Genomic DNA, 26,622 nt, shown 5'->3' on the forward strand with positions numbered 1-26,622 from the left:
TGTGCCATTTGAAAGAATGATTTGTTAGGGAAAGATTGACTTTTAATGCAAGCTCGCTAGGGTCAAGCTGCCGGAGATGCGCGCCTAGAAGCGCCAGATCATTTCAGTTCATAAATGTTGGGAGAATATGCCAGCGTATTCTTGGGGCCTTAAAACACGTTGATAAATAGGTTAGAGGGGTCCGATGTGGGATCGTAAATATGCACGTGCGAGCAAACTATTGATTTTGCTTGATGAATCTGGCCCCATAGTATGAAAGTGGTATGGCGGTAGTAGTCCTGGACCACTTCTAGACCCTCTGCTCAGTGATTTCTGCCTTCAGCCCTGGGAGAGCGAGTAACAAAGTATTCTTGTTTTTTTTTTTTTTTTTTTGAGTTTATGAAGTCATTTATTTATCTGATCTCAATTGAAGAGTGGCTTATGGCTAAGATAAAATAGATGAAAAAAAAACAAATTGATCAAAAATCAATGATGTGAATACTTTTCCTGGCGAAACCTGTTAGGAAATGCAGAAATGAATGTAAATTGTGAAGACTGAACTACAAAGGGTGAGAAGGAGGGGAAAGAGAGAGAGAGAGTGAGAGACATAAAGCAAAAGGGTCTCCTTCAACCACCCAAGAAACCCCCCCAAAGCCAATGTGCTGATATCGCTGAAGGAGACAGATGTGAGACTGCAGCTGTCACACAGGAGGGTTAAACCCAGGAGTAGAGGGCCACAAGCATCACTCAGGATGGATCGGCAGAACGAGAGACAGCGCAGATCCACGGGGCTAAAGCTCCAGCCATTTTATACTTACATCATTACTGGCTCTACAGAACATGGAGATGCATCTCTTTACAGAGGGAGGTTGCTAGACTCTACATCCTATATTGAGGCACCAAGAGCATGCAGCAATGTAAGAAATACTTCGCTATGTTTAGGCACCTGCACCCTGCTATGTTTCTTGTCTGTTGTGTGCTCCTGTGGCAGTAATCCCTTTAGGCCTTCCCTTGGCTCCGGTACTATTCAAGGAGACCGGTTCCCATTCTACTAACTGCTCAGACAAAGGATGATGCTTCACACAGCCGAAATACTGACAGCTGCAGCTATAAATAGAGCCGGCTGGGCTCCTGGCAGTGATTGTGGTGCTGGGTGTGTGAAGCAGCATTCATCACAAAGGGTTAACTTGTGCTGCAATGGGGGAAGGTAGCAAATGTCTGGAGAGGCTGTAAGGTGTTCCTATAATCACATTCAGGTAATCAATGTTTGCAGGTTTGTAACTAATCAATATTTGTTATTAAGTAAAATATCGGTAAAATGTTGCCATGTACAGGAATTCATGTACCTGTGCACCCAGATGGGTAAACTTGTACATTGCCTGACTGTTGTATGTCTGTACAGTGAATGTGATGTCACACAATGCACAATAATCACCATGGAATACAGTAATCATGATGAGTATTTATTGCATTTATACAAAGTAAAGAATTCAGGACATTAATCACACATCACCATATAGCTGTTCATGTTGAGAGAATATGTGATGTTAGTATCTTAGTTAATTCCCTCACAGATTGAAATAAATGAATGTACTACTCCTGTAGAGAACATACCCCTTGTTCATTCATAGGCTGAGCCTGTCCACCTTACTTCACCTTGTTGAAACATCTGTTGCCAGGAGGAAAATTCTTCCCAACATTATTACTAATCTCAGTGTTACCATAGCTTTCTTGGTAGAAGGGTCATGGCCCTGCATGCTGGTGACTGATGGTATGGCGTCACCTATAAGAAAACTGTGATATGTGTTATCTTCTGGGTCCAAGGTTTCCAATAAAATGACCTCAAAACACAATGGCACAATTAGTAACAAGCAAACGGACAGACAGACTAAAGGTGCGTACACACTTCCAATTTTTATCGTTCCAATCGAACGACGAACGATCGATTGGGCAAAAAATCGTTCGTAAAAAAGTCGTTCGTGTATATCGTGCAGGAACGTTCGTCGTTCGTTTTCCGACGATAATAATTGGAAGTGTGTACGTAGCTTTAAGGTGTACAGATAGCTGGACTTGCAGCATTCGATCAGATCATCCAGGATGGAATATGGATATTGGACCATGTCTAGAATATTCATGTATAATACAGACTTTAAATACTTACTGGAAGGTAACATAGATAATAGATTTTAGGAAAGGAAACCTGTAGTTGTTAAGTATGGAGGCCATCACTAATGAGCCACACTTCTATAAAAAAAAAAAAACCTGATCCATTGGTGTGATCACTTTCTAAGCAGGTCAGTAGACCTAATCTGGCCATAGATTGTTCTGATCTGCAATTTTTTTTTCTTGTTTTAGATTCCTTTTTTAGAAAGTATTGAAAGCAGAGCTGTCCATCAAGCAAACATTTTTGGAAGGATCTCGGCCAATAGAAGCCTTCATATATCAGTACCAGGCTTCTTTAATGGCAGGCCAAGGTTGCAAACTAGAAAGTCTTGTGTTCAAGAATTATAAAAAAAATAAATCCAAATGATTTACCAGCTGTATAGCTACAGACTGCTTGGAAAATCGGCCATCCATACCATCAACATTACATATGGCAAAGCAGACTGACAGCTGTACACTTCTTGATACACTGAAAATAAAGGTTTCTAAATCGACCAGAACATTTTCTTTTCTGGATCAACAAATCATGTTTGAAGTATACTGTTGTCATCAAATGATGTTAAGCTTGAGCTCAGTTTTTGTTAAAATGCATACTACACATCAGACTGTTGTTCTTCGAATCCTTTATAATTTTATTGCATGCATACACACAATATTGTTGATTGGCCTTGGATAGATAACACACAGATATTAGCTGAAGTGCCTTATACATTGGGCCTGTTTCGTGGTACCGGTAGAGCCATGGTTATTGGTCATTTAAGATATTTGTGTGCAATATCTGCTGGTATATGATATGATTTGAGATGATATGAAGGTAAAGTGCTGTGATATGTTTGTATGTGGCTATTTTCAGCCATAATACGCTTTATTACATCTAAATATATATAATAATATATATAATACTTTTTGTACAGGATTGTACGGATCTTGCACAAAATTATGTGTGAATAATCCACTGGGATTTGCCAATGCGCCCATCATATTAGTGCATCTGCGGATATCCTGCACAGCATTTTGTTACTATATTTATAGTTTCCTGTTCCAAGTCAGGGGATTCTCTGTCAGCTGCTCCCTTGCCTCAGAGAACCAGTGTATTCCGCAGACATACTCCCTCTGCTGGCAAACATCTGAATAACACCTGAGATTATCTCAGCAACAGCACTCCCTCTGCTGGTGGGATTGATGTCTCACTTGATCCACACCCATCACCTGACCTTCCCTTCTTAAGGAAGTGACCTGGCAACAGGAAGTTGCTTTAACAAGGAGTTCCTTTGGGTCTGCTTCCAGGTTCCTGTTGTTGTTTCTCCTGTTCCAGATTCTTTGTGTACTGACTACTCTTGTTTCCTGCCTGCCCTGACCTCTTGCCTGTTTTCTGACCAACCTTGTTTGCTGCCTGCCCTGACTTTTTGGCTCGTCTGACTACCTCTTGGATTTCCCTTTGGCTCCACGTCTTGTTTCTGTCTGTCAGCAGTCACCCGCCTCAGTGTGCATGGGGGCCGCAACCTGGCAGTTGCCCGCAGCGCAACATCCTCACCTCTAGAGGCCGCAGTACCGTGACAGCCGTGGCAGATGTTAGCCGGAGCAGCAATATATTCAAATGGGGAGTGAATATTAATAGTGCTCTTAAGCTAGATACAAATGAGAGTTTTTCAAAAATAGGCATGTTCTGAATTGACAGGCTGTATAAGTTTCATGTTTAAATTTATTATAATGGAGAACATGGCATATATTGGTGCCATCTTGTACTCAGCACAGCAGGAACGCCTGCTTTTGGAGCATTGTGTTTGTTGTGAGAATGTTGTTGCGTTTGGCGTAGCTGGGAGTTTGTGTAGTAATGTGTGTAGTTTGTATCTGGTCTGTTAAGAGAATGGCCATGATATTATTTCCAGAAGCTTAGAGGGGTCAGAATAATCTATTTTTGAAAATGAGTATATGTCTGCTGAGCATGTAACTCTGATCTCTTATAATATAAAAGACATCAGGTATTAAGAGAATTACAGTTATTTCAGGGAGACATACATTTTTTGCAAGAGACACACCTCCCTTTTTATTCAAATGTAAGATTGTTTGTTTTCACAATGGTTTTATGGATTCTCCTAGTCCGGGAGATCAAGAGGTGTGGCAATTGGGTTTCACAAGGGTATTCAATTTGAGGTGAATGGTTCAATCCCAGATCCAAACGGTAGGTTTTTGTTTCTGAAAGGAAAAATAGGCGATCAGATATGTACATGATCTATCGCCCAAATAAACATCAAATACAATTCCACATGAACACTCTGTATAAACTGAGGGAATTTCAGGAAGGGCTATTGGTAGTAGCAGGAGATTTTAATATGGTGTTAGAACCCCTGTTGGACACCTCCTCTGGTAAATCTGAGCTCCCATTTAATCAAATATGTAAACTTAAGAAATTAATATACGATATGCAATTGAAGGATATATATAGGATATTACATCCAGATGAAAATAATTTTCCTTTTATTCTTCTGTACATAACTCAAATTCCTGTATTGATATGATCTAGGTTGATCATTTCCATCTGAATAAAATTAGTAGTGCAGATATTGTCCCCCGTATGTTATCAGATCACGCAGCAGTGAAGGTTAAAATATCTTTGGGATCTCAAAGGCTACCCCAATATAGATGGTGTTTGAATGATTCAGTATTACAACAAAATGAGATTGATGCGGGTATAGCTATAGAATTAAGATAATTTTTTAAAGAAAATATATGGGAACATACAGTCCCTGCATATATATGGGAAGCACATAAAGTTACTATTAGAGGAAAATTGCACACGGGGCAACGTTGGAAACAAGACTTTCCTGGATAGGGAAATTAATGTTATAAAAATGAATGTTCTTCCCAGAGTACTGTTTATTTTTCAGATGCTTCCAATACAGATCCCCTTGTCATTTTGTAAATGTCTTAATAGTCTAGCGGCTTCATTTATTTGGTACCCAGCTAAGGCTAGGATTTCATCTAGAACACTTTGTCATCTTAAAGTGGATGAGGGCCTGGGGCTGCCAGATTTCAATCATTACTATAAAGCATTATTATTAAATAGGATTGTCAGTTGGAAATATGACAGTATGTCTAAGGCTTGGGTTAAGTTAGTTAGACTTATGTTTGGCCAATCTGAACATGGTTATTTGGCTCCCTAAGCAACATAGAGCAATAGGTCCAAATACCTCCCCCCTTACTATTAATACACTGAAAGGATGGGATTTGATCCATAGACAACAAAGGTGGAGGTATAATTCCCCACTTTTTCCTGTAACAGGTCACTCATACTTTATTCCTGGCTTACAGTCTAACTCTTTTTTTTGGGGCAGGCCCCTGAAACCCCACTGTTATTGCATGAAGTGATAGTGGGAAACTCGGTACGCCCGTTAGCACAATTGGTACCGATAGATAAGCCAATTTTTCAATGGCAATATACTTAATTATGTCATTTTGTGAGTTCACTACTGCATCCCTTACGTTCTAAACTGGAACTAAATCTTTTAAAGAAAATACTTGGGGGTGAGGACAATCGTCCCCATTCGGTATCAATGTTTTATAAGGCCTTAATTATGCTTGAAAATCCAGGGTTTCCAGGTTACTTGGAGAAATGGGAAATGGATCTGAATACAACATTGATAGATCCTCAGGGAAGGGCTATTCTGGATTTAACTAATAGGACATCAATTAGTATTAAGATACAGTAAAGCAACTTAAAATTTTTTTTCGAGATGGTACTATGTCCCTGTACATGTGCATCGTATGTCACCTCAGGAATCTCCCTTATGTTGGAGAGGCTGTGGTATGCAGGGCACGATGTCACATGTATGGTGGCAGTGCCCAGTGATTCAGGGTAATTGGAAGAAGGTACTCTATATGATTAAATTAATAAATGGGTTCCCAGTGGAGTTTAATCCTTTGAAGGTACTTTTTCATTGCACATAATTACCTAGTGGTAAATATAGAAATTCAGTGATTCCCTTCCTACTTAATGCAGCTAGAATACAGATCTCACGCTTTTGGAAAGATCTAAGGGAACCATCACTGAAGGGTTGGCATCAAACCGTAGATAATGTCTGTAACTTAGAGGAAAGGTATTGTGACTTTCTAGACATGTCCCATACGTTTAAGGATACCTGGGGCCCATGGTTCTTATTTAAAGAAAATGTTTGGTACTTAGAAATTGTGAATGTAGACTAAGATAACTTAAGTGGATTAGAGATTTTATTGTAAGAAGCTTTGGAAATAAAGGTTGGATAATGTAAAATTATGGCAATCTTGTTGTGATGTGGTATGAAGGTATGTTCTTTTTTTCCTGTAAAACCTCCCCCTTTGCACTTTTAGGGTTGTCACTGATATGATTATGCGGACACTCGAATGAAGGTATTCAGCCTTAAATTATAATATATTTGTTTCCCTATAATATTCTTATAATATTCCCTATAATAATTCACATAATTATATTTATGTATAAATTGCACTTTGTAATTTGTGATGTGGTATGAAGGTATGCTTTTGTTTTCGCACTTTTATGGCTTTCACTGATATGATTATGTGGATACTGGAATGAGGGTATTCCTCCCTAAATTATAATATATTTATATCTTTCATTACAGCATGATAGAGGCACTATTTTATATGGAAGGATTTGGGAGAGGAGGAATATATTTATATTTACGTATAAATTGCACTTTGTAATTAGTTTAGGCAGGTAGCAGGAATGGGGAGGAAGATATACGTATGTATCTGGGTAGAATGTATTTGTAAGGTTGTGATAATTAATGTATGTATTGTTGTGATACAGTGGAATTTTTTTGTATATGAATTTGTTTATATTTAAAAAAATTTTAATAATAAAAAAAAAAAAAAACGATCTCCCCCCAACATATTCCGATTAACAACACTGTTATTCGGCCCTCCCCTCAGGCACGTTGTCTTGGTGTCACCTTTGACTCGGTCCTCTCATTTATCCCCCATATTCAGAACATTTCCAGGTTCTGTCACTTTCACCTACGCAACATCTCCAAAATCCACCCCATCTGTCCCCTGAGACCACCAAACTTCTTGTACACACTCTTATCTCTTGTCTGGACTACTGTAACCTCCTCCTCTCTGGTATTCCACTAACCCGACTCTCTCCTCTACAATCTATTATGAATGCTGCAGCCAGACTCATGATGCGTGCCCACCGCTCCTCTTCAGCTGCATCTCTTTGTAGTTCTCTCCATTGGCTTCCTTTTCACCTTAGAATCAAATTTAAGCTCCTGTGCTTTGCCTTCAAATCCCTCCACAGTTATTGTCCCACTTACATTTCTGACATGGTTAAAAAATACTCCCCCTGCCGCTCTCTCCGCTCCTCCAATGACCTACTAATGACTTCCTCACTTATAATCTCCTCACACACACGGCTCCAAGACTTTTCTAGAGCTGCCCCAACTCTCTGGAATGGTCCTATTCGGCTCGCTCCTACCTTCTGCTCATTTAAAATAACACTTAAAACCAATTTTTTTCAGACTTGCCTACCCATCTTCTTCTGTTACCTTAAACGCTCACTACTTCCCATCACTCCATATCTCACCTCCTATTGTATGAGACTTCCCCCACCTCCTAGATTGTAAGCTCTTCGGGGCAGAGTCCTCTTCTCCTACTGTGTCACTCTCTGTCATTTGCTACCCCTATTTAATGTACAGCGCTGCGTAATATGTTGATGCTATATAAATTCTGTTTATTAATAATAATAAAATGTTGTGTCTACTCACCCCCTTCACTATACTATGATAAATATGATTGCATAGAGCAAAATGGGAGAAGTATCATGGGGATTGGGCTTTTTTTTTTGGTTAGCTGTATTATGAAGCATTGGCCATAGGCACTGCATGCATGGTAGAGCATTTTGCTGGCATACTAGGTAGTTGCACTTGGGGCACCATTAAATATTATTGGCAACACAGTGAACCAATGCAAGTAATGTATGTTGTGGCATTGCATGTACTTCCATGTAAGTATGTGATTTCTCACAAATCGCTAGTGGAAACAAGCCCTATCTTACATTCCTAATCAGTGATTATCTTTTAAAAAGGTGGCCATACCTAGGAAGAAATGATCATTTGTGTCCAAATAACTATACCCAGGCACATTTGTGTCCAAATAACTATACCCAGGCCCATCCATAATTCCTCTGATTCAGAGCTCTCCTTTTTTGCTACTTACTATATAAAGTTTGCACAACTCTCTCTCAGCCCGGAATCCAATGGTTCTATGGGAGGCCCACAAGTGTGTAATCAGGGGCTTTTTTATACAGCTGGGACATAGGGCGAAGAAAGACAAGCAAAACTTAATAACCTTTTAGATGAATTACTCCAGTTGGGAACAACACATAAAGGCAATCATACGCAGGACCTAGAAGCGCGTATCCTTAGGATACGTGAACAAATAGCCTCTATTAGTAATGAAAAGGCGAAAGCACAATTGGCAAAATGCAAGGGCTTCTTCTACGAGTATGCAAATATGTGGGTGCGTGCGATTGGGGCAAAAAGGTCTCAGTCTTATATTCCAAACATATTGTCCCCAGCAGGCACGGTGCATCACTCTTCTAAAGATATCGCAGCCTCATTTTGTCAATTTAATCAAAAGCTTTATGATTTAAGATCCCCAGGGGAATCTCCAGCCCAGCAGCTTCCAACTGCGGAGCTAATTAAGGAGTATTTAATATCCTCAGGAATCCTGAATATCCCAGATGAAATCTTGGATCTCATAGATGCCCCAATTACACTGCAAGAGTTTCAGACGGCACTCTCCCAGGCAGTGACAGGCAAAGTCCCAGACCCAGATGGCCTAACACTAGCCTACTACAAAAAAAGTTCAGTCTCAATTGGCTCAACCTTTTTTAGCAGCCTTTAATGCTATTCCGGAATTAGACTCTCTGCCAATAGACACACTGGTGGCACATTTCATTATCCCTAAACCTGAAAAAGACCTCCAACTATGTGCAAACTACAGGCCAATATCGCTACTGAACAATGATTTAAAACTCTTTTCCAGTATCATAGCCCGCAGACTCCTGTCTCGCAATCTATGATACACCGTGACCAAAGCAGATTTCTTCCATTCTGCGAGACCAGGGACAATACAATTTGTACACTTAATTAACTATGTTCACTCTAACCAAATACCTATGATGCTTCTCTCTACAGATGCGGAGAAGGCATTCGATAAAGTAGATTGGGCATATCTCAAAATATTGCTGATGCATATTGGGTATCCTGCCGTGGCTTTTTAACTGGATAGGAGCTTTAGACTCTAACCCCACGGCGCGGGTGAGAGCCAATGGAATCCTTTCTGACTCATTCACAATTACTAACGGTATGCGGCAAGGCTGTCGGCTCTCGCCTTTACTGTTTATTTTAATGCTTGAGCCTTTTTTAAGATGAGTTAGGTCCAACCCAAGCATTGCGGGAGTATCCATAGGAGATACCTCTCATAAAGTAGCAGCATATGCAGATGATCTTCTATTTTATATTACATCACCAGTAACGTCTATTCCCAATTTAGTAAATAGAACTATGGGACTACGCCCATATTTCTAATTTTAAAATTAATTTGCAAAAATCGGAGGCATTAAATGTGACTCTACTGCATAGAATATTCCACAACTTACCATCCTCCTTTCCTTTTAAATGGGCAAAAAGGGCCATAAAATATCTTGGGACTCTCATTCCAGCGGATCTAACACGCACAGCCATGTTATATTTTTTACCACTCCCTAATGTGATTAGACATGATTTACAAAGATGGAGACAAAATACTTTTTCCTGGTTCGGGCGCTGCAATGTTCTGAAAATGAATGTCATGCTTAGATTACTATAGTTACTATGGACTCTACCTATACGCATACCCGCCCAGTTGCTATGGAAGTTTTGCTCTGAATTTATACGTTTTGTATGGGCCAATGACTCCCCCAAAATTATTTTTAAAGTTCTTCGATTGCCCAAGTTGCAAGGAGATATGGCCATTCCAGACCCTGTTCTGTACCATGCGGCAGCACATTTAACCCGCCTGATTGATTGGTGCCGACACAGCTTAAAGGTTGGATTTCAATAGAGGATACACAATTTCCTGTACCTATACGCCTATTGTCTTGGTCACCACCTAATATTATTGCTCAAGCTAGAAGACACCTGCTTGTTAGGGAGACCATCTGGGTGGTTGCTAAATTTTTGGGTGGTTCTAAGGTCGAGGCGTCTCTGATGTCCCCTGGGCTGGGTCACCCGGCATTCTCACCTAGCTTTACAGATCACATATTTAGACACTGGAGACGGTTAGGGATAGAGCGGATCAGGCAGTTTCTTTCTGCAGGAACGAGGCCCAGTAGCAAAATGACTATTCGTTACCTACTCTGGGTCCCTGAAGAGCATTACAACTTAAGCATTTTCTAAGCTCTCTACCTACACCACAACAAATTATTAGACCTCTTACAATGTTGAAGCAATCTTGTGTTATGGAAGGTCCGATACAGGGTGCCTTATCACACTCCTACCAATTGCTATTGACGCAGTACCCGGGACAGACACCTGCTTACATAGAGAAGTGGGAGAGGACAGAGAGAGCAACTGTTCTACTATGGCCGTAAGGCCTCTATCAGTAGGAGGTATCGAGAAACAAAATATAAAATACTCACGAGATGGTACAAGACGGTGGTGGTTCTGGCTAAAATGTACCCGGAGGTTAGCTCTCTCTGTTGGCGGTGTGGGAAGGACCTGGGTACTTTAGTGCATGTATTTTGGAGCTGCCCACTTCCGCAATCTTTCTAGGTAAAGGTAGCGGATACGATTAAGAACCTCACTGATGTGTCTATACACAATAAATTGGAGCTAGCTCTGCTCCACATCTCCACCATGTCCAGGAAAAAATATTGATCCTCCTTATTACACCATCTATTAAATGTTGCAAAACTGTGTATTCCTGAATTATGGAAACAAACAGAACCACCGACAATGAAACAATGGATGAATAGAGTAAATTATATTAGGGCGATGGCAGACTTGATGGCACACGATGAAACATCAAAAACTAAAAACACGCGTATTTTTGCTTGTTTATGATAATTACAAAATGTTTTGACCTCCAAGAAGCCATTGGGAGAAGATCTTTAGGCATTAGGATGGATGTTTGATATACTGTTACCCAATTGCTGTATATACCTATGGTTTTTGTACATCTTTATTGTATCTTTTTGTTTTTGTGGCAGTCAAATTTAAAAATAAAGTTAAAAAAAAAGTTGATATATATATATATATATATATATATATATATATATATAATTTCAATATAAAACAATGACAAGGCTGTCAGATCACTCCCTCAGCAGTGTATTATCCAAAGAAATATTTGCCATTTAAATGGTCAGCCCTCCCAATACTGATGTTTCAGTTTTTTGATACTGAATAAAGAAATCGCTGAACGTTTTGTTTTGTGATTTATATTGGGAACTTCCAAGTCTTCTCACTGATATGACCATTATTAGATGATCTAATTCCCTTTGTTTTTTGGGATATTTAGGTAAATGCAGTAGGAGCATTAAGAATCCAATGATTAACTAAAGCAAAAGCCTAACTGACTTAAATACCTAGTCATAAATGTTTTTACATAAGATTTACACTTTTTTTTTTAGGTGGTTAACTTTCCAGTACATAGGTAAAACTGTCATAACCAGAGTGCTCATGCACAGGCTACCAGAGAGGGGGCTTCTTCAGTTAGCTCAGTGCCCCGCCGGTGTTTGTTCATTACACGGTACCTCATTCAGCTCCCCACAGCAGCAGACATCCTCAAGGGTTAAAAAATGAAAGGCAAGCACCCCCAGAAATCCCAGGAGAGGCGGATTGGTGGGGCCCCCAGCTTAAGCAAGATGGTGATTGATCTGGGACCCATCCCCCCAGCACGCAAGACAGCAGCTTGCTCTGCAGAATCAGAATCCAAAAGAGGATCCAAGGCATCTCTGACTGTGCAGATATCAGGGAAGGAGGTAAGAACTCCCCCTCCTCCCCAGAAAATATGCAGGCTGCCATGTGATCTCCTATGCACAGGGATCAGGCTGGGCATCCCCCCCCCCCCTCTTTATCACATATATATATTATATATATATATATATATATATATATATATATATACACATCTATATCTATCCACATATATCTATAAATATCTATAAACATTCTTGAGGTGCAACAGCTACATAGAGCCGCAGCAGCACCAAGGGCAGATGGCTCCCCCAGAGACATTATAGTGAAGCTTCACTATTTTCATACCAAAAATGCCTTAATGAAAGCGGCTCAGTACACTCCAGATTTGGCTATTGAAGGTTACCTGATACAGATCTTTTCAGATCTCTCACCAGCCACAATACATAAGAAGGAGGACCTTTAAACCTCTTCTTCAGGCACTTCTCTCTCACAATGTTAGATACCGCTGGGCCTTTCCCTTCAGACTAGGTTTCAACTACCAAAATAAATTGTATGCATTTTCAACATTTGCTGAAGGAGAAAAACTACTGAAAGACTTAGGAATTATTTCTGTGGATCCTACCAACAGATCACCAGCAGGTGAAGCTACGTCACCAGTTTGTCCCATCTGGTCCCAAGTGCAATCTTCCCCTAAACTAAGAAGGAAGAGTTTGTGAACTTCTGGTCTATCATTATTCACCAGTGTTAAGGAGTCCTCCTTCTCAGAAGATTTGGTTTCCCTGACAAAATTAATGTCTAGCCGTGGACATTAAACATATCCTTTTCCATTGAGTTTATATTTAGCGGTGTGAATGCTAAAATAAGGTTGTTTTTGACTTTGACCATTGGTTGATTTGTTTACTTGATTACTTTACTATTCTGGTTTGGTTAATTCAAATTCAACCTTTTTTACTAGTTGAAATACCAGAGGGGGCAAACATGGCCTCCCCTGGAGTGGTAGTATGCTAGTTATGCAGGTCCCCCTCCCATTTTGGTCGGATTTTCTGACCCTTTTTGATTTGTTTCTTGCCAGGAGTTTTTTTTTTAAAATAATTGTTATGCTTTCTGAGGCACCACCCTCTCCCCTCCCCATGTCTGTCTGTTTGATTCCCTCCTTGGTTCATCTGATGGTGGACGGGTCGGTCAGGTTTATAACCGGTCATTTATGGAGTCTACACATGAGTCCAGGTTTCAGCTTTTCAACAAGTCTCTGTAATGACAATGGCTAATCAAAGCTTAACTTTTCTCACTCATAATGTGCAAGGGCTCAATTTCCCGGTTAAGAGGACTAAAGCATTCCTAAAATACCATGTCATGAAAATAGATGTTTTAGCATTACAGGAAACTCATTTCTCTACTGATTTCTTTTCCCAAATATTTCCATAGAAACTTCCCTCTGATGTATTTAGCCAATGCCAAGGAAAAAAAGGGGGGTTGCCTTAGGGTTCTCCAGGTTGGTCTCATTCACTCTTCACACTGAACTCAAAGACCATGATGGGCGCTTCATGATGGTAGTAGGAAACTTGGGTGAGTCCCTAGTTTCTTTAGTGTGTTACTACGCTCCTACTTCTGGTCAAATTAGATTTTTCCAAGAAATGTTTGATAAAATCTCCCCTTCTACTGAAGGGGCCTTGATTTTGATGGGCGACTTTAACTTGACCCTAGATCAAATATTAGATAAAACTTCCAGACCAACATATAAACAACCCCCTAAACAAAGTCTGCAGTTTGCTTCCTTGCTTCATGACCTTAACCACCTGGGCATTACACTGATGTCTAGATTTCTGTACCAAAAGCGTTACAGGTTTTCATGAAATTTTTTTAAATTGTAGACCTGTAACTTACAGAAATATGTCCGAATAGGGGTCTAGTAGATATAATGAATATAAAAAATGTTTGAAACACACAATCATGTAAAAAAAAAAAAAAAAACACAAAAATCAGCTTAAACAAGAATACATAAATAAATGAAAAATACTGAAAATGCGATAATTCGGTATACTGTATAGTAATATATTTTTCTAAAACACCTCCCTAGTGTCCATCGTCACATACCTATAGACAAAACCACATAAATATATTTTCTATTATTTTGCTGGCTTCTTGTTTCAGAGAGCACCCGGCGCTGGAAGGAGAACGACGCGGGACGATCAGTGGGACCAGGTAAGAAGCCGGCCGGCATCTTGTGGTCCGCCGGCCGGCATCTTACCGGTCCCGCTGGTATAGGAGACGGCACCCGACGCTGGAGAGGGAGATCGACGCTGGAGGACGACGCTGGAACACGGACACGACGCTGGATGAGCACAGCGGGACCAGGTAAGTGGGGAGTGAGAAAAGTACGGGGTTATCGATAATTGCAACTTTTTTTAATACGAAAAAGTACGGGCTTAACGGTTGGGAGGTTAATCTAGTGGATGCATGGAGGGCGCACAATCCATCTATCAGGGATTACACATTTTACTCCTCTCCACACAAACAATACTCACGTATAGATCATGCATTCCTCCATTCATCACTCGTTCCTTCTCTCGCTTCGGCACGCATCCTCACCACCTCACGGTCAGATCATGATCCGGTGCTTTTTCGCCTAACAGGCCTAGGCTCCAAAAACTTCAAATCACATTAGAGGCCTAATGAATCCATTTTGAGTGACCCCAACCACTGCCAGACTATTGGTAATCAAATAAAAGAATACTTTGGATTGAATGACCCACTCCATACTTCACCTTCTACTAATTGGGAGGCCCATAAGGCCCATATTAGGGGCCAATTTATATCCCTGGGATCCAAACTTCACAAACAAGCCACACTCCTCACTGACCAAAAACAACAACAACTATCTAAGTTACAAACACAACAAAAGCAGAATCCCCACATAGATATATGCGACCAAATTGAAGTCCTGCGCACACAAATAAACCTCTGCCTCACAACCAAGGCAGAAAAGACACTGAGTTGGGCCAGACATAAATGTTTTACTTGGGGCCACAAACCTGGCACGCTCCTAGCAAATAAACTAAATCCTAGGGCACAAACAACTGTCTTTCCAAAAATTAAGCTGGGCGATGGAAGATTATCCCAAAATTGGTCTTGGAAGCATTTCATAGCTTCTACCAGTCCAAAGATAGTTCTAAAATTGCAACATCCTTTTCTAGGCTCCCAATTCCGAGATTACATCTTAGATCAAGAATTTACGTCTGAGGAAGTCATGAGAGTCATTAAAAATCTTGAAACTAATAGTTCCCCTGGTCCAGATGGCTTACCCATCCTTTATTATAGGACGGGATATTAGCCTTTCAGACCTTTCATCACCTTTCAGACTATTTCAATTTCCATCGCAAAGGAAATTAAGTACCTGTAGAAGATTATAAAGCCCTAATTAGTGTTATTCCCAAACCTGGCAAAGACTCTGCTGAAGTCTCTAATTATAGGCCTATCTCACTAATAAATTGCGATCTTAAAATTATGATGAAAATCCTATCCCTGCACCTAGGTTCCTTCCTAGTCCAGTACATCTGGACCAGGTGGGATTTCTTCACCACTGACATGCCCTGGACCAAACTAGACGTACAATAGACCTGATTTCAGCCGTAAATGGTAACTGGGATGGTGGGCCAAAATGAGAAGCGATGTTACTCTCATTGGATCTACACAAAGCTTTTGACAGCTTATCATGGGATTATTTGAAAGCCCTTCTTATTAAAATGGGCTTTGGCCCAGCTTTTTGCCAGATTATATCCTCTCTTTACTCCTCCCTCTCCTCCAAAATATTAAAGGACACTCACTATTCACCCCTGATGAATATTCGCAGAGGCACCAGACAAGGCTGCCCTCTCTCCCCTTTACTTTTCGCTTTAGCTATTGAATCCTTAGCAATAGGTGTAAGGCCTAATACTGACATTAAGGGTGTCCAATGTGGTCCTATAGAAAATAAATGTGGACTTCTATGGACTGCTAAAGACGCCTTAATGTATATATCTTCTCCTCTCATCTCCTTGCCCAACCTATTTAAAGAGTTGAGCTCCTTTTCAGAGGTGTGAGGTCTAAAACTCAATAAAGCCAAATCGGAGGCCCTAAATATTTCATTGCCTCCAAACATAGTCACCCAACTCAAAGATAATTTAGACTTCACGTGGAAACCCAAAGCAATCACCTATCTAGACATTCAGATTACCTCTTCTCATCATGATCTGTATTTAGCTAATTACCCACCCCTGTTTTGGGCAATAGCTAGAGATCTGAACAGAGGGCATTCTAGCCCCCCCTCCTGGTTCGGGAGAATAGCTGCAATCAAAATGAACACTTGCTTGTTATTGGAAAGCTTCCATTATTCCCCTTGAGTTCAACAAAAACAAACTTAACTGTATAATGGTCAACAACAAATTGACCTGTAATCTTAAAAACAACCTTAACAAGTTCTACAACACATGGGACCTGTGGTTAGATTATATTCATGCATAATTCAAGCAGAGAACCCCGACCCTTCCCTCCAACCCGCCCTTGTGTAACCCTTAACTCCTTATCCCCCCCGCCTATTTTTCTCTTAATTTTTTTTCTTCAATTTAAATTTTAAATGTTTACAAAGGGGGTGAATGATTATAAGGTACCTCTAGCCGCCAACCTTTATGATCCCGCTCTAAACTTGATATGCACGTATACCTCACAAGTTTTAAATCTGTGGATAACGCTATTTTTGTACTATTGCACTCATTTGTATTATATTTTTTATTGTCAATATTGGAAAACCACTTATCGTCTGCTGTATTTAAACTTTGTAACCTAAGAGGTGTTAAACCATGTTTGACCTTATGTTTATTCTACTGATGTCTGGTTACTGGATGGCGCACTTCTATTTTTGTTTTGAACCCCAGCACAAATTTTTTTGTGTAATGTTATTGTTTACTTTATTTGAAAATTTAAATTAAAAACTTTGAAACAAAAAAAAAACCTGTCATATCACTAGTGGACTGACCCTCTAACTTCACTTCCAAGCAGGACACATAGGGCCGGATTTATTAAAGCTCTCCAAGGCTGGACAGGATACACTTTCATCAGTGAAGCTGGGTGATCCAGCAAACCTGGAATGGATTTCTTCAAAGTCATTTGCTAGCACAGTTTTGAATCCTGGACCAAATCCATTCCAGGTTTGCTTGCTTCACTGATGAAAGTGTATCCTCTCCAGCCTTGGAGAACTATAATGAATGTTCAGGTTCATGTATGTACGGATCTCATAGTTGCCCAAAATTGTAGGAGGTCTACTACATCAGTGGTCACCAATCTTACGGACCTCACGGACCACTAAATTCATCATTTTAAATCCCGCGGACCACAAATATGAATTTTTTAAAAAAAGATAAATACATTTCTAAATTGATGATCTACCTAAAGGTGATTGATCAGCTCACGGTTAAGTGAAGTATTACTATTATCATTAGTTGCATTATCTTTGGTATTACTAAAGAGATGCAAAATATTTGTTTTCTTTTTCTCACTCATTATAGGTTAATTTCATTGGGATCTAAGACCAAACAAGAAATGATAGTTATCAAAGTCAAACTATTTCATGCCATTAAATATAACAGGTAAAGAAAGGTTAAGGTCATACTTACCTAAAAAAATAAATAAATACAGTAAAACAATCGGATGAGAATTGGTATTGGCGGAGCGGGGTGACTGTTGTAATGGTGGAAACAATACTGAAGCGTACGGCTCGGTAACAGTTCCCTCATACAACTTCAGACTACACTGACGTCATGCTGCGCCTCCCTTGTTTTTCCGTCTCTAGTACAGTTTGTGAATTTAGTGCAATATGAAGGCAAAAATTGTCATTCAGAATAAAATAATTTATTAGTATATTATTTTTGTTTTATTTTTAAAAACATTTTTCTGTGGACCACCAACATTTTCTCCACAGACCACTGGTTGGCGACCACTGTACTACATCTACTTTCAGTTTCAGTGCACGGGTGAAGGAGAATGAAGGGTTATCCAAAAATTTGGAGTTGGCACAACCCTGTAAATTGGGGGAAAAAATAACGTTAAAACATGATTTTAATAGCAATAATGAAGCAGACAAGACTTGGGTCATCCTATTGAAATACTATGAACAGTTTTGCTCGATTTTACTTTATTATTAGTTCAACCAATCCAAGGAAAAATTTGGATTTTAGATATCAGAATCTGAACTGAAGTTTACATTTTCAACCACTGGGACTTTTAAATGTCCACTGACTTTTGTGTACACTAAGTACAGGCTCCAGATGTCTCCAGGCCACCGATTACTAAGGTAAATATCAGGCAATATGTCAATTGTCAAGGTAAAAAGCAAGTAGTGTTTTCATTGGCTGGTAGTCATCAGGGACATATCTGCTTAAACCAAACATTGGATGTTCAGGCAATTGTTGTAAATGTAGCGAATCCAAACACCACCATAAACTATAAATAATTCTAAGCTGGTAAATATTAGATCTAATACATTGTCTGGTCCCAAAAAAGTTGCACATTTCTTTAAACATTTAGCCTTGATTATGGCTCACACCATAGTATTCTTCCAATAAGCCAATACAATGAAACCATATTTATTTCCATCTGAAGTTATCTAGAGCATCTCCAAGATCTTGTACTGATGATGGGAGAGTTGGACCACTGTGTAAAAACTTCTTTAGCCCAAAGATTCTCAGTGGAGTCCAGACTCGGTGGTGTTTAATCAGTGTGTAAAAATTATGTTTTATGTTCACTGAACCACTCAGGATTTGAGCCCAATGAATCTGAGCGTTGTCATCTTAGAGCAAAGGTTCTCAACCAGGGTTCCTCCAGAGGTTGCTAGGGATTCCTTAAACAATGAGCAATTTTTGCCTTTCAGATTAGTTACCACTGACACCAATGATCTTTATTGCTATATGTAATGGTTGCAGTCTTCCCACTGTCCAGCAATGTATACTTCCTACTGACCGCCACACTGTACTATGGAGCTGTGGATATAGTAATTATAACAGGAGCTCCTCAAGACCTGAAAGTTATTCAACGATTTCCCCATTTTAAAAAGGCAGAGAAACACTGTGTGATGATGAGAAAACCTGATCACTCAGTATATTCAGGTAGTCAGCTGACCTAATTTTTGGGAACATATCATTGCTGAACCTAGACCTGACCAGCGGAAGCATCCCCACATCATAACACTGCACCCACAGTCATGGGGACTTTTCTCTGTCCAGGCAGAGGATTTAGACACTGAGACCCTAGTTTTAGCTTAAATACAAGAAATTAGATGATACCAAAAATAATACAATTGCAAAAGCATATTGGTGTTGTGCTGTTTAGAGACTCTGACCCAGAAATTCTTTATTAGGTATGGTCCACAATTCCATTTTTGTTTTTATTATATGTATCTAGGCATCATATTCTGAACCTTTAGGAATTATATTTGGATTGTTGTCACAACTGAAGATCTGTGCTACCAGAACTCTAGAAGACATTATTGTCACGGTCCCTTCCATGACTGAAGTTAGAGGATCTGTCAGACAAGCTGCATGTGAGGTTATCTGACAGTCTCTTTGTTTTTACTTGTTTCTGTGTTGTTGTTTGTAATGACCACACCTCTTGTGTCAGGTGCAGCTGGTGGTCATTACTGCTCCTCCATTTAGTCTGGCCTCACACTTCATGCTGTGCGGTTGACTTATGCGATTTTTGGGGTTCACCAATTACTACCGTAAATTTATTTTGAATTACTCGACTGTGGTTAAACCTTTAACAGACATGACGAGGAAAGGCTCAGATTTCTCAGTCTGGTCAGATGCGGCATTACAAGCCTTTTCAGCTTTTAAAGAGTGTTTTGCTTCTGCTCCTATACTGGTGCAACCAGATGTGTCACAACCATTTATTGTGGAAGTTGACGCATCTGAAGTAGGGGTAGGAGCAGTCTTATTGCAGGGTCTTTTACCTAGTAAATGGCGCCCATGTGCTTTCTTCTCTCTAATGCGGTGAGAAATTATGATTTAGGTAATAGAGAGTTGCTGGCCATTAAGTTGGCTTTTGAGGAATGGCGTCATTGGTTGGAAGGAGCGATTCATCCTATTACGGTATTTACCGATCACAAAAATCTGGCATATTTGGAGTCAACTAAACGTCTGAACCCAAGACAGGCCAGATGGTCTTTGTTTTTTACCAGGTTCAATTTCATTGTCACCTATCGCCCTGGGGTTAAGAACGTCAAGGCGGACGCTTTGTCGCGTAGCTTTCCTGGGGGGTGATTCAGAAGATCCTGGTCCGATATTGTCTGAGGGGGTAGTAATATCCGCCCTCTATCCCGATCTGGAGGCAGAGGTATTGGAGGCCCAGGGGGATCCCCCGAATTGTTGCCCTTCGGGGAAATTGTTTGTTCCTTATGAATTACGACATAAGGTGTTTGAGAAACACCACTGTACAGTCCTTACAAGACACCCTGGGAACAGATCCACTGTCGATCTTATCTCTCGTAGATTCTGGTGGCCGGGGTTGCGTAAATGTGTTGAGGGTTATGTGTCAGCGTGTAGTACTTGTGCTCATGCTAAGGTGACACATACTCGGCCTTCTGGATCCCTACTTCCGTTGTCAATCCCATCCCGACCTTGGACTCATTTATCCATGGATTTTATCACTGATTTGCCGAATTCCTCAGGAAAAACCGTGATTCTGGTGATTGTTGATCGCTTCAGTAAGATGTCACACTTTATTGCATTGTCAAGGCTACCCAATGCTAAAACCCTCGCACAAGTGTTTGTCGATAACATCGTGAAGCTACACGGTATTCCCTCGGATGTGGTGTCTGATAGGGGGACTCAATTTGTTTCCAGATTCTGGAAGGCGTTCTGCACTCGTCTTGGGATACAATTGTCCTTCTCTTCAGCCTTTCATCCTCAGTCGAATGGACAGACTGAACGCAGTAACCAGAATCTGGAGACTTATTTGAGATGTTTTGTCTCAGAGAATCAGGAGGAGTGGTCTTCATTTTTGTCTTTGGCCGAGTTTGCCCTGTCATGGTGGACAGGAATCTAGAACTTTTGGTGTTCTGTTGTTTACTAGGCCTCAGGGAGACACTGGGTCTTTCATAAGGGAAGGAACCAGTAGTCTCAAGCCAGTCACTACTCCTAGGGCTATGCAGGGCTAGTAGGGCCTAGGTTCCTGTGTATGAGTTTTCCCACCATCAGGGGATACTCATACTGTTAGGAGTTAGGGCTAGGTTACTGTGTCTGCAAGGGGTGACCATTTCCTTTTCCCTAGCCATTGGAGGCCTAGTACTGAGTATAATCTTTCTGTTTCCCTCCCCTCCCTGTTATCCGTGACAATTATTTATGTATTTATCAATCTGTCATTCTGTACAATAACATCATCAGGTTGCGTACATCTAATAAAACCTGAAATATGAAAGTTTGAGGTTTTTAAAACCTACACCTAACAGACTTGTAAAGAAAAGCACTTTGTTTTGCTGCATACATTTTTTAACCTTGTGCAGCACATTAATAAATATGCCTGGAGGCATAATTGGCTTCTGTGATATTATGAGGGTATTCACATAGGCATTTGTGCCTATGTAGGACATAGTAGGCATGAAGACATGCCTTTTCCAATTTGGGTCACACATATATGGAGGACCAGGGTGCTTGTTATGTGCTTGGAGGCTGATTTACTAAAGTGGTGATTGTTATGCAGGCCTAATATATTTGCTTATTTTCATTTTTTAACATTTCAACATTTCTTGTGATCCTGAGTTTGATAAAACGGTGCAAAAAGAATTATTTAAAGCTGACTTTTAGCCTTGTTTTCTAGTACAATGTTAAACATATAGTCCAGTCTTAGTTAAAGCGACTCAACATGTGTAATCCGTCTGGGCACACAAAAACCAACTCCAGGGAACACTTCAATAGACTATATTCCATATTCCAGGTACAGTCCGAGGTCAAACACAATAGATCAATCAGATAAGCGAGGTACAAAAGGATGAGGCAGAAGTCGTAGTCAGGGACAATCCAATGTCAGGGCAGGCAGAGTTCATACAAGGACAATAATCAGACTGGGCCTCTGCTGGTATTAGGTCTGAGCTGATGACAAGACACAGGGGAAGACAACAGAAGTCAAAATGGTAAACCAACACGAACAACACACCCAAGCACACTGTAACACAGAGGCACACGTGGCGCTATTGGATAGGAGGAAATATACTGAATAATTAATACCCTGCGGTTGATTTGGCTGCAGGGAATTCAAACTATACATGCCCCGCCCTAAGGCGAGGAAGCCTGGGGGGTAGACAGCAGGACCCCTGGGCCATGCTGTACTGTGAACGCCCGCAGGAATGCTGAGGGTGCGTGCAGTACTGTGCACGTCTGAAGGGATGCCGGGGATGCTGTTCCCCAGTGAGAGGAGACACGCTGCTGCAGCGGTCTCCTTGACACTGCCCGCGACCCCTGGGGTTGCCCCAGGCGAGGACGACACGGGATCGCTGGCAAGGTAAGAACCTTACAACATGGAAGGAGAATATGACAGGTATTCAGATTTTATTGTGAGATGGGCTGACTAAGCTGGAACATAATTTATCTAGCGCTCATACCTGAAAGCTTTTGTTATCAGGAGATATGCCTCATTTATTCTGATTCTATAAATGCTCCAGATCTTTACATTACAACTTTTTTTTCTATTAGTTTTGCAGCTTTTCTGTAGGGAGAATGTCACCAAGAATATTTGCTATTATCATTTATATAGCGCCAACATATAACGCTGTGGGGTACATAGTCATGTCAGTAACTGTCCCTATAAGAGCTCACTATCTAATGTCTCTACTATAGTTGTATTTCTCTGGCATAGTCAAAGGTGGAAGCCAGTTAACCTACCAGAATGTTTTTGGGATATGGGAGGAAACAAGAGTACCCAGAGGAAACCCAGACAAATATGAAGAGAGCACACAAACCAAATAGTGTTCTAGCCAAAATTTTAACTAGTTTCTGTCAGCTTTTATTGTCATCTGTTTTCCAGGTAGGTGTATAAACTTTCCATTTTAGTCCTAATATTACCGAGAATGAAAATGAGGATAAATCCTAAATTTTAAGAAGCCACCCGAACAGGAACAAAGAGAAAATCTTCCAATGGGGACACCTGTTCCAGTAATAAATGTCTTGGAGAAGATTCCCATCACATTGGAAAGATATCCACTCTTCCTTTTGGGTCTCGACTTTCTGTTGGATCTGCAGAAAAGGAATTGAAGTGAAATCTCCCTAATAAGATACAGATGGTAAAACCAACCCAAAAACTGATTTTAACATTCGATTACTCCATACTGAATTAGTGTAGTGGGGCGATGGTGGGCTCTGTGTTTAACCTTAATTCCCTGTTTGGCCTAAATATGCAGTCAAGTGCAGAATAAGCTTTGTTTAAACTGAAAAATCCCTTTTTTTTAAGGGTAGTTTCACTATACTTCACACTATAAAGTTAGTTCCAGGCAACAATGGGAATTGTATCTCTCGAAAGACCTAACCTAACACACAAATATAGATGTATATGTCATCCATAACAATAGGGTTCCTATATATATAACAGTGACAACTGCTTCACTAAAGATATAGCACAGCTAGTGTTGCCACCCCAGGACAGGAAGTGTGTTACTAGTAGGATCACCAGATGAGATTAGAAAAGAAAAAAGTGCATGACAAAAAAATGAAACTGGTCCTGTTATATCTAAGGATTCAAAAGCTCTGATATATTACATTTTTGTTTTTCAGGTAAAGTTTCAAGACAAAACTTTATTAGTTTTCGGTATAGTAGGTAAGCAAAAAATTAGGTTTTTTTTTTTTTTTTTTGCTTTGTCTTCCATTGTCTAGGGAGAGAAAATCTATACAAATAAAGGAAATTTCCTTCCAAGTCAATGGTCATTGGAAAAGGTGTCCCCATTGAAAAATCCCCCTCATCTCTTGTTCTAGTGAGAATTTTGGATTTTTGATCAGTTTCTTATTAGTGACAGTGATCACTCTCAATAAATAAATTAATAACTGAATATATGCTACAATATACATACTGTGTGAATGATTACTTAGGGAACAGTAACAGGACGTGCCTTCTCCTTCCTGCAGCAGACTGATGACCACACTCTTTTTTTACCTATAGCTCACAATTGGTAGATGGTACTTTATTGGTAAGCTGTGGTGTAAATGAACACAGCTAAGAATTCAAACCATGCAGATTTTTAGATGGGACCTCGTTAACTTGCACATTATACCAGCATTGGTTGTTTGCTTCTGACTTGTTTGTGAATCAGTTTGCAGGGTTACATTTCAGACTGAATCTTGTAAAGTTGTGTTTACAGTATTTAAATTGCTTACTTTGTATTATAGTAAACACAACATGTCCTATTTAACTGTCTGTACTGCTTCTACCCATCTGTGTGAATTGAAACCAAAAGCAAATCAGAAGAAGGTCCGAAACCAAACAAAACTGACTGTACAATCTACAATGCACAGTATTTGTCATGAAGGTGACCATGATTAAAAACTGCTTATAGAGAATCAGTCATGTCAGCCCCAGGACAGCAGACAATTATGTCCATACATATATAATATGTATTAAATGATTATCAATTACTTATTTTATCTGCATCACAATTTTTTTGTGACAGAGCAGAAAATGGAAAGGAATAGGGAATCTATAACCATCTTTATTATTTATCACATTTGGAATAAGAAGGATTCGGTTAAAAGCCCTATTATGTTACATTTTTCTGTTGGTGCCCTGTTGGGCGATTTTCCCTTCACTTCCTCTGCTAGAGATTCAATGAAAAGAGAAAATCTCTAAAGTGAATGCCTTAAGCTGCGTACACACTTCCAATTTTTGTCGTTGGAAAGGATCTTTCACGATCCTTTCCGACGACACCGACTGTACACACGGCAGATTTTCACCCGATAATTGGCCGATGCCGATTATCGGGCGATAAAAATCTGACGTGTGTACATAGCTTAAGGCTGTTAATAATTGTTGTTAAAAAGGATCTCACAATCCTTTCCAACGACAAAAAACTGCACGATGCATGACCGAGTGCTGTACATACAGCGCCATTCTGCTCAATGGAGAGGGGAGGGGGAGTATGACAGAGCGACACCCTGCTGCGCTCTTTCCCCTTCACTTTTATTACGATCGTCCTCGTTTTTTCGTTCATGGATCTGCCAGGAGGGTCATCAGCGTTGTACACACGCCAGATTCTCGTCTGATATTAGCCCAGAGGCAATTATCGGCTGAGAATCATCTGATGCATCTGATGTGACATCAAACAGCAGACACCCAAATAAATACCATGCATTGTTACACTGACTGGTCTGCTTTCTGCTTCGGGACCTATGAGCTGACTGTGTAAATCCAGTTAGGCTTGAAGCGAGGGAATAAAAAGAGTATAGAGGAAGGCCAGCATGACTGGGCAAACAGGGAGCAGGCTAGAAAAGGGTTAATTTGGTCTCAGTTAGTCTAAGTTAGTGAGAGGAGATGTTAAGGGGGGCGGAGGTGAAGGAGGGGTCAAGTGGATAAAAGGTCAGGACCAGAAAGTGGGAGGTCATTAGCTTAGGAAGGGGCAAGAAGAAAAGTTTCCCTCCCACCGCTCTTTTTATTTATGTGGGTTGGTGTGGGTTTGAGTTTTTTGTTTTGTTTGGGTTGATGGGATAGGTGGTTGAGGTCCTTGGGGGTTTCTTGTAATTTAATTGTTATTTGTTAATGTTAATTAATGTTTTGGTTATTTATTTTAAGGTATGGTTTAGATTTAGGATTTGTAATTATCTTATTGTATTTGAATATTTAATTGTTGTAATAAAAGGTCTACGGGCCATTTAACCAAAATTATATTGTGTGGTTATTTAAATAAGGTGTAACAGAGGGCTGGTATTGGTTTGGTGGGGTCTTGGGTTTTAGGCTTGATAGGTTGCTAGATCTGTTTTGCTGCAGTCATGTCTATGCAGCATTTCTGCAGAACATGCCCCTCTCTCATTACTTGGACTACAAAAGCAACCTGATTAGAGATCTGCTGGAGCTGTAGTTCTTGTCCCCAACCCTGTTACTAGTTATTTGTTATGCAGTGCTTTGCCAAAGGAAAAAAAACACTGAATACAATTAGTGTATTTCTGCAGCCAGATTTGTTACAAGATCAGAATTGTTTACGTGAAACCCACTACAGCTAAAATTGTAAATAGCGCTAAATGTAATAGACAGCTTTGGTGTGTACGCATAGAAATTGCAGAACACAATGCTGTATTTAGATTTGCTTCCTAAAGGTCATATAGGATAGTCGGTGGTTTATTATTATTATTACCTTTGCATTATTTTTTGTGTTTTATTGGATTGGTGATAGGTTACCAATGTACAGGGGAAGCATTTATTAATAAACAGGATTTATATAGCGCCAACATATTACGCAGTGCTGTACATTAAATAGGGGTTGCAAATGACAGACAGATACAGACAGTGACACAGGAGG

The 26,622-nt window shown here is 40.1% G+C and overlaps 1 protein-coding gene across 2 annotated transcripts in view; it reads left to right on the forward strand.

Annotated features, from left to right (window-relative positions):
- Positions 1-633: 633 nt before the first annotated feature.
- Positions 634-26,622, forward strand: part of LOC140342911 (rho guanine nucleotide exchange factor 9) — a 931,826-nt gene continuing 905,837 nt past the window's right edge. Inside the window, exon 1 of one of the 2 annotated variants that reach the window (XM_072429272.1) lies at positions 634-896. In XM_072429272.1, the coding sequence (XP_072285373.1) occupies positions 732-896 (165 nt within the window). In that variant the 5' untranslated portion in view covers positions 634-731. The remainder of the gene's footprint in view (positions 897-26,622) is intronic. The other variant, XM_072429271.1, reaches the window with a different exon arrangement.

Source organism: Pyxicephalus adspersus, chromosome W (genome assembly GCF_032062135.1).
Source record: "Pyxicephalus adspersus chromosome W, UCB_Pads_2.0, whole genome shotgun sequence".
In the NCBI taxonomy this organism is placed as follows: domain Eukaryota; kingdom Metazoa; phylum Chordata; class Amphibia; order Anura; family Pyxicephalidae; genus Pyxicephalus; species Pyxicephalus adspersus.